Below are 15,814 nucleotides of genomic sequence, written 5' to 3'. Positions count from 1 at the left end.
CCTCGGAAACATTGCGCAATTAATAAAAACTTCACACGTACGAAGAGTGAGTCATAGTGATCACGTGTTTTCAGTGATTTTGGACGGTGAAGGCGCATTTCTCTGGTATGAATTTCTAAACATCGCTTCTAAACATTCCACAGAAAAGTGTCCGTTGAAACCTGAAAGCTGCTGCACTAAAGCCAAGCGCTGCACGCAGTGAGAGGATGGCATACCTGCTATTCAAGTGGAAAGACCTGGGTGTATGTAGAGAAGTTGCTCGGCAGTCAATTTTTAAAAATTCGTTTCTCATTAAGTAACGCGACCGGAGCACCCTCCACCGTGAGATGGCGCTACTGGTGGATGTCCTACCTAAATTCCTACCCATGTATTGCTATGGCAAGTTCACGGAGGTAGGGAGGAGAGTTGTCATAATTGCAGGCAATAAGGAACCAAACGTCTACAGCATGGGCTCGTCGTTCTACCGGGGGTTAATGGCCCATTCCTCGCGCACAGTCGTCCGGGTGGGTTGCGTGGTGCCTACCACGTCCTCTACCCGTGTCTGTAGCGCGGAGAGCACCGATCGTTCGGTCTGCGTTTAAAGTCTTGCTCCGTGGCAGAGACGAAACGGCGCCGACTTTCGTGGCCCATGCCGTCGCTTCGATGTAGTATACGCAATAAAGAACCACAACAAACTCCCTCCTTCCGCGGCGGTCCTGAGATGACTGCGGTCCGCGTTGCTGATAGTTGCGTGCAGTGAAGTATCGAACGGTCGTTCAAGCTTAATAGGGGCTGCCGTGCGACATCATTACTGCGCGTAATATACCGCCGCGCCTTGCGGTTCGAGAGCGTTCAGCACGTGCAGCGGTGGCCTGGCCGGAAGCTGCCGCCCTGAACTAAGGCGACCAGCTCTCCTTAACGTTTACGAAGAGAGGTCGCAAAAGACATCCTCGTTTCACCGTATAGAACAACCCGATAAATTTCGCGGGCAACTAAGAGAATGCTTGTTGTAACAACCTGTAACTATATAGGACCCTCTAGCATGGCGCCAATTTCGCTAAGCAGTTGATTAAGGCTTTGTTTGATAAACAAATCTTACACTGAAACTCACGCGAAAGCTATGCATGGGTTACATCGACGCATGTGGCGTGCTTCTTATGTTTTAACAGGTTAATAGCATGCACCGAGAGTTGTCTACTGGCCCAAACTTGCTTTATTTTTCTTTTGAAACTCGGGTGTCAAAAAAACGCGTGACCGGAAGTATTACGGGGACACCCAATGGGGATTAGAAAATGCGAATAAGAACCTTCTTGGGCTTCGCTGAACGTGTATATTATCTATCGGTATCGCCAGTATAGTTCGTGGACTTGCTGCACGGAAGTATGGGGAGCTGGAGACGCAATACATGTGGACTATAGGGGCATAGGTGGAACTTGATAGCCGCGCCGTTGCTGGCTGCGGCCGATGGTATATACTCTCTCACCCGGCTCGGTTTTCCTTTGTGCGCCGACGCCGAGGGCGAAAGCTATATGCGGCCGGAATGAGAAGGGGGCTACTGGTATCGTGCGCTACGCAGGCGCCTCCCTTTTGTTCTTGAGGATGATATAGAGCGATTGAGCCGGAGGGACACGTACGGTGGGAGAGCAGCGACGCGATCGTACGGAGACGTGGGAGAATGTCGGCACACATTGTACGCCCGAAGGAGGAGAACCGTCCGATGAACCTTCGCGGTGAAGAGCGCCGCGCGTAATGGCGCCACGCGGTGTATTCCTCCATGCCGGCGGGCAAAGTACTTGTCGTTTCTGTTGGTCCAAATGTCTTTCTTTCTGTCTTGAGGCCTGTCAGCTTTCCTGTCCCTTTGATATTCTTTCTTTCTTATTTCTTTTTTGTCGCTTGTGTTCGTATTCAAGAACAGGTGTTCTTCCTCTCTAGAGTAAGCAGCGTAAGTTGGGCGAGTTTGTACACGATCGTAAATACAAAAAAAAAAAAACAAGAAAAACAGAACGAGCACGAAATGGTACGAATACTTTTTTTGCTCTCTAATATATGAATTCGTGTTATACGATTTTCTCGTGTTGCTTGTGTTCGAGGGCATAGTGTGTTAGAAAGCTGAAGGCTTGACGAGTTGTTTAAATGGGGAGACATCCGCCGCCTCGCCTCGCTGCGCTGGGCCATGGCACCATGTGGCGGTGACGTCACGGCTTTTTCGGGAGGCACGACGCTGTCAAGTTTACTCTGGAGACAAATGGTTGTTTGCTCACTCGTTAAAAAAAAAAGTTCTTCAAGGCTAGGGAGAGGGGACCAGGTGCCGAGCCTTCGCAAGTGCTACTTCTAAGGTCCCTACAGCGATCTCATATTGCTTGCAGAGGGATCGAGACGAGGTTCGCTGTAGACAACGTAACAGTGATCACCGATCCCCCACCCCTTCCCGAAACTTTCAGGATAAGTATCCCGTTCGAACCCACTCCTTTACGGGAAGTGTTCTCTGCCGTCAACTCGCCAGCCAAGCTTTCACAGATTACACGCCACACGTCGGGCAACTCGCGCACGGGCTTCAAAAGTTTTCGACGGAGACTGTGTAGTACCGGTTGTTCCGAGCACGCCAGAACAAAGGCCAGCGCGACTCGCGGATCCCTACGTTGTCACTTCCTCGTCGTGTGTTGTTGATCCCCCCAGCCGGTCCTCTCCTTTTCTCAAATTGCGACGCACACCAGGGTAGGTGCGCGGCACGCGATGGGCGCGCTGTTGCGGCTGCTTGCTTAGCTTGCCAACGGAAGCGATATATATATCGACAAGGCAGTCGACGCCGTATGCGGCGCGAAAAACACACAGCTTCCTTGTCGTCGATGGCGAAGGGACGCGGGGAGACGGGCGGAGGAGGAGGAGCCAGAGAGACGGACAGGAGTTGAAAATCGCGAGGAAGTTGTCGGTTCGTTGCTTGTCAGCGCGACAGCCGGTGCGCGTTTGCCCGTTTTCGAGAGCAGAGATGTTCGGCCCTCCACCTCCCCTCAAGTTGTCGAGAGCGATGCCACGCGCTTCGAGCTGAACGCTCTGGTTGGGGGGAGGGAGGGGGGGGGGGGCGTAGAGCGAGCGACACGCGCACTGCACGGTTCCGCGTCTCAATCGACAGCGGCGACAGACTTCGGCGGTACGGGTCTAGCATTAGCGCGGCGAAAGAAGCATCTCGTTTTTGCCGATCACAGCAACGTGGCGCTCGATGTACGGAGCGGGGGAGGGGGGGGGGGGGGGGGTAGAAGGGGAGGTCGAAGCGAGTCCGCTGAGGAAGTGTCTGTCGGCGACCCGGTCTTCTTGTCTCTCCACGCAAATCGCCTCCTGTCTGTCTTGTAGCTCTTTCGCGAAAGTGAAGGGAAAACAAGCCTAGAAAACGGCTCATAGGAGTCAAGGGGAGGGGGGGGGGGCGGACTGCTCAGGAAGCAACATCTGCTCTCGTCGAACCCGGGGCGAGGAGTGCGCGGAAAACGAAAAATGGTTTCTTTTAGCTGCTTGCTCAGGTCTCGAAATGACGGGAGCAGTAGGACCGATTACTTTTTGTCCGCTATTACGCGGAGAATGTATTTACATACGCTTCCTGCAGTGTAGTCATCGCGAATCGATTACTTATTATGCGTGTTCTACAAACTTTGCTGCGCCTTTCTTTCCTAGTGTAGTTCTCTTCGACTAGGCGAACAATAAAATGTATTCTATTAGGTTTCTTTTTCTCCTTTTTTTCTTTAATGCTATACCAAATAACGAAGAGTTATCTGGCAATTAGCCACGCTAAATGTTGTTTCGGCTACGCTATCATGGCGCGCTAATATTTTGTACACTATAGTTTTGAACGCGCATAGCCGGCGAGTCGTCAGTCTCGCGCGCCCTGCCGGGCCTGTCCGTTATACTTGCTATCTCGCTCGGAGAAGTGTCATTCAAGGAGCACATTGGGAACAGTATGTTGTCGGTTAGATTGTCTCTTTCATAGACAAAATGAGGCAGAGAAAGAGTGGAGCGAAGCGCTGACTCCTTTATTAGAAAACTCTCAACCGCTTTCGGCATCACCACATCTGTCTGATCGCAAACAATTGACAGTTTAGCTTACGCTAAAAGGGATGAAGGCGAAAGCCTGCGCGCTCACGAGATATTCATAGCATTACTTGACATTCTCATTCGAATGCGTTGTTACTTCCTGTTGCTTGTTTTCTCCTACAAAAGGTCATAGGTTAACTCTATTTCAGTTAACTGTGAAAGGCCTTCATTAACTTCACCTTACTTAACACCAAAGGTAGTGGGTTCGACACTCGACATTCACGATGTCAACTGGAACTCGTCCTGTCTGCTTCTAGTCTGTATCCGTGTCACTTCGCGCTACAATCCAAGATCATTTCTACTGGACACCTTGGACATATGGCCGGTTCTCTCCAAGTGGGTTCGACGCCCACCAAAGGTCGGGGGTTCGAGTGCCTTAATTACTTCTACATCAATTAACTGTGCTTTAACACAAGTCCTGCTGACGCTTCTTCTTCGCCTCCTCTTCACACCTTCTTATGCACAAATTGATGGCCTAATTCGCCCTAATTAATACCAAAGGTCCTTGGTTCGACTCCCAATAAAGGTCGAGTGTTCGACCCCTTATGAATTTTGGTGCCGTAACGCCGTACATCGGATTTTTCGTCCCATGAGGCGTCTAAGGTTTTTCCTTAATATAAGATAGCCCACGTTCACCCAGTCGTGTATTTTAGTGGCTGGCATTTGTTTCAGCGCGCCAGCCACAGGTAGCGGTACAGTGCGGCCAACAGAATCGAACGACCGTTCTTCTGCTCACTCCGCCCCCCCTCCCCGCATTTTCAGCGACCACATGTTGCCTCTTTCGGGAGCCACCGACCGCGGTGCGGTAGTTGCCTGCCTCGAAGGCTTTATCGAAGGCCCCCCAAGTGCCACCCTGCGGCGTGAGTCACCACCTGCGTCGTCGTCGGGGCGCGGACACGCGAGTCACCCCCTCCCCCCCCTTCCCCCCCCGTGAGTCACTTTCCGACGACCTTGCCCTCCCTACCTCGGTGTCGCGATCGAAGCCCTCTCGAGGCTCTTGCCTTTCTTTCGACCCGCCCGCCGAAGCCACGTATGCTTCTTGGCGTGCACAGCTAACCCGAGGCCTGCGGCACGGAGAAAACGGCGCGCCCCGTTCATTGTTCGAGCTCTCTCCGCCTCCCTCGTCGTTCCGTTCGTGGTGTACCACGGCTCACTGCGCTCGAAAAGTGCTTTCACGAGACACGCGAGCGGCAATGGAACGCTATAGTTCTTTGCATATTCGCCTGCGTTCCTCTGGTGCTGTTGCGTTCTATTGGCTCTTTTTTGCCCTTGCCTCGTCAGTCTCACGCCCGTGTTCGACGTCTCTTCGCGGGTTGTTTCGCGTACTATAAGGCTTGTTGACCTCCAGGAAGGGAGGAATGCGCCCTATAGCCTTCCCTCCCTCCACATTTTTTTTTCTATGTCTCTCTTTACGAGCTCGTTGTCATTGCTTACGTGGAAGACATTGCCTCGGTTGCTTTTTCTGTCGAGGCGACGGGTATTACGCGAGGCCTTGAAAGCCGAGCGAAACGGGCCGCCGCATAGTGTTTGGATGAAAGTGGAGCTGGCGTTGTTTCCCTTCGCAACCGTCGTCCGCGCTCGTTTCCGAGAAAATTGCGCGTTTTCAACGTTCTTTTTCTCGATTGTTTTCTTTTCGTCACGCGAGGCAGTTAAGAAACACATTCCTCGGTGAAAGAAAGGCGAGGAACATTGGCGGCGGTATATATACTCGGAAAAGAACAAAACTGAACAAAACGGAAGTCTCGCGTGGCTACCGTTGAGCACGTGTGCTGCAAGAGTAAACGAACGAGCAGAATGAGAGAGAGAGAGAGAGAGAGAGAGAGAGAGAGAGAGAGAGAGAGAGAGAGAGAGAGAGAGAGGTGACAAACTTGAACTTTGAATGCTGTCATTCAGTGTACGAAGCAAGAGCAGTAACGGGAACCGCGGTGGCTGCGAAATAGCCAAGAAAGTTGGCGGTACGACAGCCGCCATTGTTGGTCAGTGGCATCGTATGCGCGTATTGCACCAAGATGTTCTTTCGGCTCCCAATTGCGAAAGTTGTTTTTCGTGCACTCCATTTTCTGTATCGTTTCTACGATTAATCCTCCCTATAAATTCTCTGGTTTCTTTGTCTGCTTGCTTCGTGTCGTTGTAACTTTCGTTGCACGCCCTACAAAGTGTTCGATGTGAACAGCGTTTTCTGCTGAAACAGAAGGCAACGAGCATAAATAGGCAGACGTATACCGCACGCGCGGTTTAGCCTCCGCCCGGGGGGAGGGGAGGGGGCGTTTACCTCTCGCCACTAAACATAGCAATGCACGCATGGAAGAGCCGAGGAATTTGCCCTAAAACGGGTGCAGCGCAATTGCGCAAGCGTATATACGCCACGTCATCTCAATACAACGGCCGCCTAGTTAACTCGCTAAATAAATGACATCCGTTTTCGACTGTTTATAATGAACGCGTGAAGACTGTGGGTTCATACGCCCTCACTCAGCGCTATTCTGCTACTACAGTACGGCTTAATTTGCTCTCTGGTGTGAACGCTGTGACATCGAAACTGATATAGGAGGCATGTACGTGATATACTGCTCAAAGCCCATTGTAGTATCTCTCCTTCTCTCTCTCTTTTCATTCGATTCTGACAAAATCTACGCAAGCGTTTCCAGTTGGGTTGCTGAGCCGTCGGTCACTTGCACCATCGGCGGTTTAGGCCTCGATTGGTCGGTAAAAAGCCCGACCGTAAATCCTGTAGCGTAGATCGGGAATTGCACGGTCATCCACCAGTCCTCGGCGGTTGCTTCAACATTTGTTACCGCTACGCGTATAAGTGACGGGAGGGCGCGGATGGCCCACCAAGCGGGCGCAACCCAAGCCTCGGCCGACTATGTGTAGCCCCGTGTTCGTTGTCCTCTGGAGAGGGAGAGATCAATACACAGTGGTGGCCCGGTCGGCTCGAGCCATTAGTATCTCGCTTTCATGCCAATGACTTCCTATTCTCTTCCTATTCTCTGTCCATCCATCTACTCGGTACGGACGCGCAGGCAGTGTGAGCGCGTGCGGGCGCTGGTTGCTCCTTCTCGCTGCTTCAGTAAAGCATGCGCCCCCTCCCCTCCCTATTCGCAGCGGGGGCCCGTTGTTCGGGCGTCTCTGATCTCGCCTCCCGCGCCGCCAGCCTGCAGAGCAAGCTGCCCCGAGCACGTCCTTCAATCCCGGTGGCGGGAAAGAGAGTGAGCGGGAGATAAGAAGTGGGAGGGAAGCGTGATGGATCGCAGCTCGGCTGCGGCGCACAAACCCCCTCGTTCCTTATCCTTCGGCGCTATGTATATGTGTATGCGCTGCTTTTGAGCCCCTTTTGTGTTTCCCAGCCGTCGTTCGTTCCTCCGAAGCGCGCTTTAACTGTCGCCGGCTGCTCATCCTTTCCGGCTCGATCGCCCTCCGCGCTTGATTGTTTTTGCGTGCGTCGCTGCTCCTTTCTTTCGTTCTTTCTTTGTTCCCGTGACCTAAGCTTGTCTTCCTGGCCTTATCAACGCTGTCGCCGCGGCGCAGCCTTTTCTTGCGCGATTATGATGCCGGTGAAGGAGATGGGTTATTGCATACTCAGGGCTTTCTTCTACCAGTTTGGCACTTTGTTCCTTTTCTCTCTTCTTTTTTTTGAGCATTTTGTGTGTTCGTTCTGCAGGGCACAGCCTCTTCCTCTCAATTCATTGGTGTGCAGAGCTATGAAAGGCGCGTCATTTTATTTTCGTTTTCGTTTGTGTTCTAGAAGGATCGATTATTCTAATCCTTTTTGTGTGCATGTCCATGACGTAACTTCTTTTTCGGTACATTCTGCTTTACTCAGCACCGTAGGATTCGGTACGTTTTCGCTCAGCTCCTGTTACTGTCTCTCGTCTGTATGACAAACGTGTAGTGTGGCGAAGAACGCTTTGAGTCGGGATAGTGCTTGCTCGCGTGGCGAAAGCTCTGAAAACGTTCCGAGAAGTTCTGGACGATGCGGCGTTTGTGCGACTTCTTTAACAATTTATCTTAAGGGATGCATTGCGTTTATATAACTGCTCTTTTCTCTTGGTGCTTTGATTATTTCTTATCCGAGCCAGCACTGCCTCCACGTTCGTATCGCCAGCCGTTTATGTTACAAGTATTCGACGTTGCTTTATGGTTAGCTTGATTGCTTTGCCCCCGATCTCGTCTCCCAAACAAACACACACGCGCACACGCACACACGCACAAAGGCGCCCGTCACAAAAGGTCGCCAGTCTTACACTTCGACACACAGATCGGCCATACGTGGAACTTGTCGCTTTATTCTTGCTGCCAACACGACTATCCGTATAGTATTCCTTGTTTACTCCATCGGCACTCGGTGCCCTCTGAATCGACTCTCATCTCCGTCGAAACGGTTTTCGTGCGGGCAACATCAGCCAGCAGCAGCTTTTATCGTCCACAAAAAAAGATCACGGGATAAAGAGGCAGAAAGAAAATAAATATTCTCGGATACCAACGAGCGCGCAGGCACGCATGCGCAATAAGTGGTGCGTATATAGGAAAGCGGCATGCATCGAGAGAGATGTGTATGAACATCCATTCCGTAGCTCGATCGCCAGCTTCAGAACGACAATGCCTGCAGTCCTACGAGAGAGATGGGACGGCTCGTGAGGAGGAAACAAATAAAGACGGGAGGAAGGGGGTGCACGACGGTAAACAGGGCTCTTAAACCGATAGGGGCGCAAACGATGGCGCTCGGGCCGAAATCGGAGAGAGCTTAAGCCGGCTACATCCCGGCGGCGGCGGCGGCTCACAAAACAAGAAGCGGATAGCGAAACTACGGCAGCCCTCCCTGTTGGGAGCTCGCTCTGGCTACCTCCCCTCCCCCCATTTTCCCGCTCCCCTTCTCCTCCGCGTTCTCCGGCCTCCTTTCCCGTGATAAACGTCGCCGTTGGCCCCGCCCCTGTTTGTGCGGTGTCTCGCGTTCGCGCGCACGACTTGCGCTGATGCTGCTGCGAGCGCACGTCGCCGACGTTGCTTCTTCTGCATCTCGTTCAGCGCTAGCCTCTTCGCCGCACAGTGAGTCTCTTTCGGGGGGAAAGTTGTGGCCAAGGAGTGGGGTGGCGAAACGAGGGGGCGGGGAGCGTAGGAAGGGTTGGCTGGCGATGCTTCGCGCTGCACGATGGTGCGATGTGTATACCAGGGGTGGGACACGTAGAGCGCTGCGCAGGAGGAGGAATGCGCTGCGATGGCCAGCACATGTATGGCCGCCTCCGCGTGGACCTAAACCACTTACAGTTGAGGCTGAACGTGCAGAGCATTTTGCTCTGCCGTCAGCTTAACACTGAGCGCGATGGCTGGCGTGCGCAGTTTCTCTCCCATTCGGTATGAGCTCCTTGTGTCCTCTCTTATAGCGTCTGATGTGGATGTGATTGTTCCTACTACGAGAGAAATTGTTCATCGTATCCACTTCGGTCTTTCAATTCTGCGAAATAGCAAGGACGCAATGCAATAGCCAGCAACACGTGTTAATTGGGCAAACGTCGTCGGGCGCGGTAGGTAATTCACCGCTAGCGTGATTTTACTGGAGACGCTACAAATTTCCCCAGTGAAGCACTGCAATAACAATCAACATTTGTTGTAATGGAAGCCCTTCGCTCAGTACCCTTCCTGTCACATGCCACAGACTCAGAGAGAGAGAGAGAGAGAGAGAGAGAGAGGAGTTTGGAATGAAAGCCGGATTGGAAGCGTATCCTCAATACACTCCCTTCTGATTTGCATTACGCACTGTAAGTGCACGCTACTCACCGAGGAACGCGCATGCGGTCGCGTAGACGTTACTCTTTCGATTCGCGATGCGGAGAACGAGTTTTTCGTTGATATTTTATCATTTCTTTCTTTAAGCATCCATGCTGTCCAACATTTAAGCATGACCAGTTTCGATGCTCGTTCTGCCTTTTTTGTTCTTTTTTTTTTTGTAACCACTCGCCGGCGAGCTGTGGTTGCAATCGCCTCATACTTCGCGAAATTACATTGACCGGGGAGATGAAAAAGAAAGAAATACGATTAGAATGCCATAACGCGGCCGTAAATCTCGGGAAAGCGAAACGGAGCGCACGGAAATAAAATATAATGACGAGGCGTGAGAGAAGCCACGAAACCCGGGTCGGAAGACGAGCGAACCGCAGCGTCTTAACGCGACTGGGCTCGCTGCAGCAACGGCCGTCGATCGTCGCGATGAAGTGCAGCACATGCTGGCTGCAGACTCGAGCGTTGCTCGTGGAACCCGCCAAGCATAAGCGCCTTGGAAAACGCAACGCGTAATGAGCAAAGGAGCCGGCGAGAAAGTGGCCGCACGCGAGGCGTGAAGCGATAGATGAGCGCGCTGCGGGCACAGATGCCGCGAGGTACGAGACCGAGCGGGAGGGAGGGATGGCGGCGGCGGGAGAGCAGGAGCAGCAGCCGTAGTGAAATAGTGAAAGACTGGGGTAGCGCTCGCGGCGCGGGGCAGGAGAAACGAGCTCGGATGGAGAGGAAGGGGAAGAAAAAAAGGATTGAGAAAGAAGGAAGGAGAAGGGCAAGCCACGTGACGTCTCGCATGCGGTTGCTATGGCGACGCTTCCCCGGCGATCAGTGAACTCGCGAGAGGTCATGGCTAGTGGGAGCCGCCCGCCAATGCCACTACTCCCTCCTCCCGCTGCTCCGCTTGTTCCCATGGCAACAGCTTCCCATGGCCATGGTCACGTGGCAATCCCGGCTGTTACCCCTTCGTTTTTTTTCTCTCTCTAAGCTTTGCCCGTGTTGTGTAGCACGCATATGCGCGGGTACTGGCAGCCGGCGTGGTCGTGGGCGTGTGCGATCCACAAAACACGTTTGGCACTTCGACGCCGGGATACTTTCTTGCAATAGCTTTGGCTTTGTGCTTAACGACTCTCTCATTTTGCGGTATTGGATGTGCAAACGTATAGCACAGCTGTCATGAAACGAGAATGCGAGACAGGTGTGTTCAGCTCGCATTTATATTTACGCATTTTTCTTGCAGGGTGGCGGATATATTTAGATGGTCCTGTTGGGTCGGCCTATTAACCTTGTAATTAAATGTGTAGAAATGAAATGGCACTTGCCCGGCGTGTACATTCCCGATTCACTTCTTGAGCACTAATGCTGTCGCAGCTGACTGCATGATGTGCATTAACGATGATGCTGTAGCATCGCATTGAATGTTCAGATGCACATAATGTAGCAAATGGAAAAAAGAGAAAAAAAAAGGTATGTTTAGTTAGTCACCACTTGCAATGACATAGACTGCAATATACTTCCGGTACTATATATAGTACTATTAAGCAGTTTTGCATACATGGAGTCAAATTCTGTGTCTCTTCTTGGGGCATGTTAACGTGACTATTCTTTCTCTACTTCTCGTTGTCAAAACATTAATGTTGCCAAGTCAAAATGCAAAGCAGATCATGTTGAGCATGCATGCCGGATTTGTGTACTATTTGCTCTCGAAGAAATTTCTTGCCCCCATCTCTTTGTGTCTACCTTGTCCACCTGAGACTGTGCAAGTGCCGAGGCTGAAACAAAATAAATTATAAATGCTGTTCATTCACAGTGGAATCTTTTGCAACTTGAATATTGATGTCTTTTGGCCACTGTGCACCAGTTATGATGCCATGTTCACTCACTGGGCACGTATTTGTTCTCGTTACAGTCGTGCTGGTGACGGGAGCCACGGGCTATGTGGGCTCGCACATCGTGAAGCTGCTGTTAGAGGATGGTGAGCTACGCGTCCGGGCCACGGTGCGCAACCTCGAGCAGGAGGATAAGACCAAGTTTCTGCGTGAGCTGGTGCCTGATGCCAAGCACCCTATCGAGCTGGTGCAGGCAGACCTTCTCAAGGAGGACAGCTGGAAAGAGTTGAGTACATGCTGCTGCCTCTCCATAGTCTGCTAGGCTGTGCACACAAGTGTCTCTCATTGCTCTCCAGAAGTATAGTCTGACCTCTATATAACAAATTATCACATATAACGAAGTAAACCTAAAATGCTTCTTGCCACTATCAGCATGCACCAAGATTTAAAGATATGCAAATGCCACATAGCTGGACAGAACCAAGGTAATGTTGTTTGCCATCGCTTCGAGATGCTCAGATTATTTTTTGCATTCTGCCTAATTACATAATTAATCTTAATCAGGTAATGAACCTCATATATTATAATTGGATGAAAAGTGTCAATCAGAAAATTGTAGAGCAACATAAAAAATCCCTGATACAGCTTTCTGCTGCTCAATACAGGTTACATAAAGCTGTTTTTTCGGGCATGAAAGAAGCCTGCGGTACACGCAAAATTGCCATGTGACTGGCTGCTCGAGGCATTTTGCACGTGTTCGTTGCTGCTTTCACACTCCGAAAAACACTTTTATGTCGCACATATTCAGCAACAGAAAGCTGTATCGGGTGTTTTTCATGTTGCTCTACAATTTAACTTACCTTTACCTTTGCTGCGTCCAGCTACATGGCATTTGCATATTTTTAGATCTTGGTGCATGATAGTTGGGACACCCTGTATAGTATATGCTCACAGCAAGTGCGGGATATTGCGAAGGTATTTTAACGAAATGCCAAGTCAGGCATAGACAACATATGGACTTGGGGTGAAGGGGAGAGGGCGTCAGAAATGTTGTGCAAGGGTCAAAGGACAAATAATTAGATGGGACTGACGTTTCTCTGTCAGCCAAAGTAGTATTTTGTCCACTGTGGTGTTCCTAGTGTGCTGAATACAGTGGCACAATCATCGCTCATAGAATACCACATTTACTCATGTAGGGCCCCACCCTTGTTTAAGGCCCACTTCCCCACTTTGGAGTGGAAAATTTTGTAAAATTTTTCACCAAGCATCACACACATATTCGTGTGCTGGTTTATTCTTAGATGCACTGGCATAACCGCTGAGCAGGTGTGTAATTTCTCAGTCACACAGTATCATTACTCTTATAATGTCACAGTTTTGAGCAGGTGCAATGGTTGCCAGCTTGATATCGAAACTCTCTAAGGAACATTAATAGAACTTATAACTTTGGTTTGATACTGAGTGTAGGTGACTTGCAGTTAATGACGAAGTTGATGCAGTTAGACTCCTTGTTTTTCCCCTGCACATGTATTGCACATTCTGCTTGTGGCCTGACCGTAGCATGCTCTTCCATGCAGTGCTGTGAAAGACTGCACATATGTAGTGCACGTGGCTGCACCCACACCGCACTCTTCGCTCTCCAAGGACAATGACCTGCTCAAGCTGGCCGTTGATGGTACCAAGGCTGTGCTGCAGGCCTGTGCTGACTCGGGCACTGTCAAGAGGGTTGTTCTCACCAGCTCCATCAGTGCTGTCTTTGGTAGGTAAACCCTGATGAAGTAGTACCGACACATTTTTTTTCGGAATTGTAGGAACTCAACCACATGCCTTATCACACGTAAAAGAATGACTCTTAGCAACTTAGCAGTAAGGCTGGATATGAGAATATTGCTAATGAAAAATAAGCGAGAGTGCTGTGCATCTTTCTTATGGCTGTGTTTGTGTGTCACAGCCCCAGTGATAGCAGAAACCAAGGGATCTAACACATTACACATATCCACCTGCTGGGTACCGAAACTGAAATTGGTTTGCAGGAACAAGTATTACAGTAAATTATTTAAGGTACCTCGATGCTTTATGATAAGCTGAAAATCTCACACCAGTGCTTTGTTAAATATCTGCCTTGTACGCAGGTCATGCCCTGCCTCTATGTACACGAATACTGCAGTCTGTATAACAAGGGAAAGAGCACTAAAGTTTGTGCTGCTTGGAGGATATATAACAAATTTTGTGCCACTTGGTTATAAGCAGATCTAGGCATTCAGAGGCACCCAGTGAGATAATATAGGAATCATCATGGTAACTGGACCATCTATAACATTGTTAGAAGTGTAATTTGGAAAACTAACACAGCATTTCGCTGGGATAGTTGATGCATGTTCACTTCACTTTCACTTCACTTCACTTTTATTTCCTTAAAGACTCCTCACTGGGGGTATTACATAAGGGGTGGGGTTTACAAATGTTGTTTATTCTAATCAGTGGCCACATGAGTTCAATGAAGAATATTAGTATTAAGCTTATTAGCAAACGTCGAGGAACAGGTGATTTCAGCTATGTGACGGAGCAGGCCATTCCTGTCGGTTGATGATCGGCAAAAGAAAGAGGCAGACAAGGTTGTAGTATGGGCTGCGTGGACGGGTTACTTGCAAGGAATGCCCTGTACGCAGGGAATGGCAAGGAGGTGGGGCCAGCATATATGGTGCATGATGAAGCGAGCTGTAATAAAACTTATGAAAGAGGATTAACGAATCAATGCGACGCCGGGATGATAGCGTGCTTAAGGTGGACTGTGCTTTTAGTAGCGATACGCTGGTGTTATAAGAATATGAAGAATTAATGAATCTTGTCGCACGATTCTGAATTCTTTCGAGTGCATTGATAAGGTAAGCTTGATGTGGTGACCAGATGGGGGATGCGTATTCAAGTTTTAGATGTACGAGCCTCTTGAATGCTAGTAGTTTAACGCGATGTGGTGCATGGTGCAGATGGCATTTTAGGAATCCCAATGTTTGGTTAGCGGAGGCAGTAATGCGCTTTACATGAGCAGACCAGTCTAAGTCGTATGAAAGGTTGACGGCGAGGTATTTAAATGTGTCCACTTTTTCTAAGGTAGTATTAGTAATATTATTTGGCTAGCATAACATCACAAGGAGATGGCAGATTTTTTTTTTTTTCCTTTCTGTCGTCTATGTGTAATATTATGCTAGCTGAATCAGTGAGAAAACTAATAGGATGGAAAGAATGTGTGCCTAGACATGAGAAGGATGAAGTGATAGAAGCTTGAAGGTGACATGTAACAAATGTATTAGAGGAATGCGTAGACCCATGTAACCTTCTCCGCAACAATAAGAGCACTGACACGACCACCTCACAGTTTAAACCACATAGAGGTTCCATCTGAAATTAGCACTGTAGTGCTTCACGAATCTCCTGCCATTGAAAGCTGTCGTGGCTGAAGTACCTTGTATACTGCTTAATGTTATCAACTTGCATTACTACAGCTAACCAGAACATAGGAGAATGGACATGTTTAGCATTTCATGCAGTCTCAGTGATGTGTAGAGTATTTTTTTTTCATAAAAAGTGAGTTAATTACCATAAATTATTCACACACCGTGTCATTGCTGTTGAAAAAGCTATCACATGCTGCAAAGCTTGTTAATGATCACTGCTTCTAGCGGTGCAGCAGCCCTGAAGACGCATGTACAGTAAAACACTGCTGCTTCTTTTCTTTCCATTAGGGTACATTGAGAGAATAGCCTATACTACATCCGTCATTATTGTAAAGGTGGCACTGGCACCATCATGTGTTCTTCACCACATATGTTGCTTTGCATATTTTTACTGTTAGTTATGATGAAATATCACTGTACAGGGATGCACTGACATGCATTGTGCTGTGTATTTTTGTGTGCTCTGTCATATTTAAATGCACTGACGGTATGTATCAGTCAAATAAAGCTCTCCATGATTCCTGCTTTTTTGAAACGTGTGGTTGTGTAGTGTAGGTGCACTAGAAGTGCTTGACAAATTAGACAGACAAGGCGGGGTTGGGGCAGAAAGCGGGGGGACGAGCAGTCACATGCTCTCAGTCATTGCAAACTCTTGGGGTGACAGCTGCCACTAATTGTCAGCTACTTCCAACTTCACTCATG

At 49.6% G+C, this 15,814-nt stretch overlaps 1 protein-coding gene across 2 annotated transcripts in view; it reads left to right on the top strand.

Moving 5' to 3' along the window:
• LOC142572755 (uncharacterized) overlaps positions 1-15,814 on the top strand; it is a 184,639-nt gene that overhangs the window by 145,213 nt on the left and 23,612 nt on the right. For both annotated transcript variants that reach the window (XM_075682089.1, XM_075682090.1), the window contains exons 2-3: positions 11,738-11,942; positions 13,235-13,416. In XM_075682089.1, coding sequence (XP_075538204.1) covers positions 11,738-11,942; positions 13,235-13,416 — 387 coding nt within the window. The remainder of the gene's footprint in view (positions 1-11,737; positions 11,943-13,234; positions 13,417-15,814) is intronic.

This window comes from Dermacentor variabilis, chromosome 2, assembly GCF_050947875.1.
Source record: "Dermacentor variabilis isolate Ectoservices chromosome 2, ASM5094787v1, whole genome shotgun sequence".
Classification (NCBI taxonomy): domain Eukaryota; kingdom Metazoa; phylum Arthropoda; class Arachnida; order Ixodida; family Ixodidae; genus Dermacentor; species Dermacentor variabilis.
The sequence above is the reverse complement of the archived record's forward strand: the minus strand, read 5'-3'. Positions and strand labels throughout refer to the sequence as shown.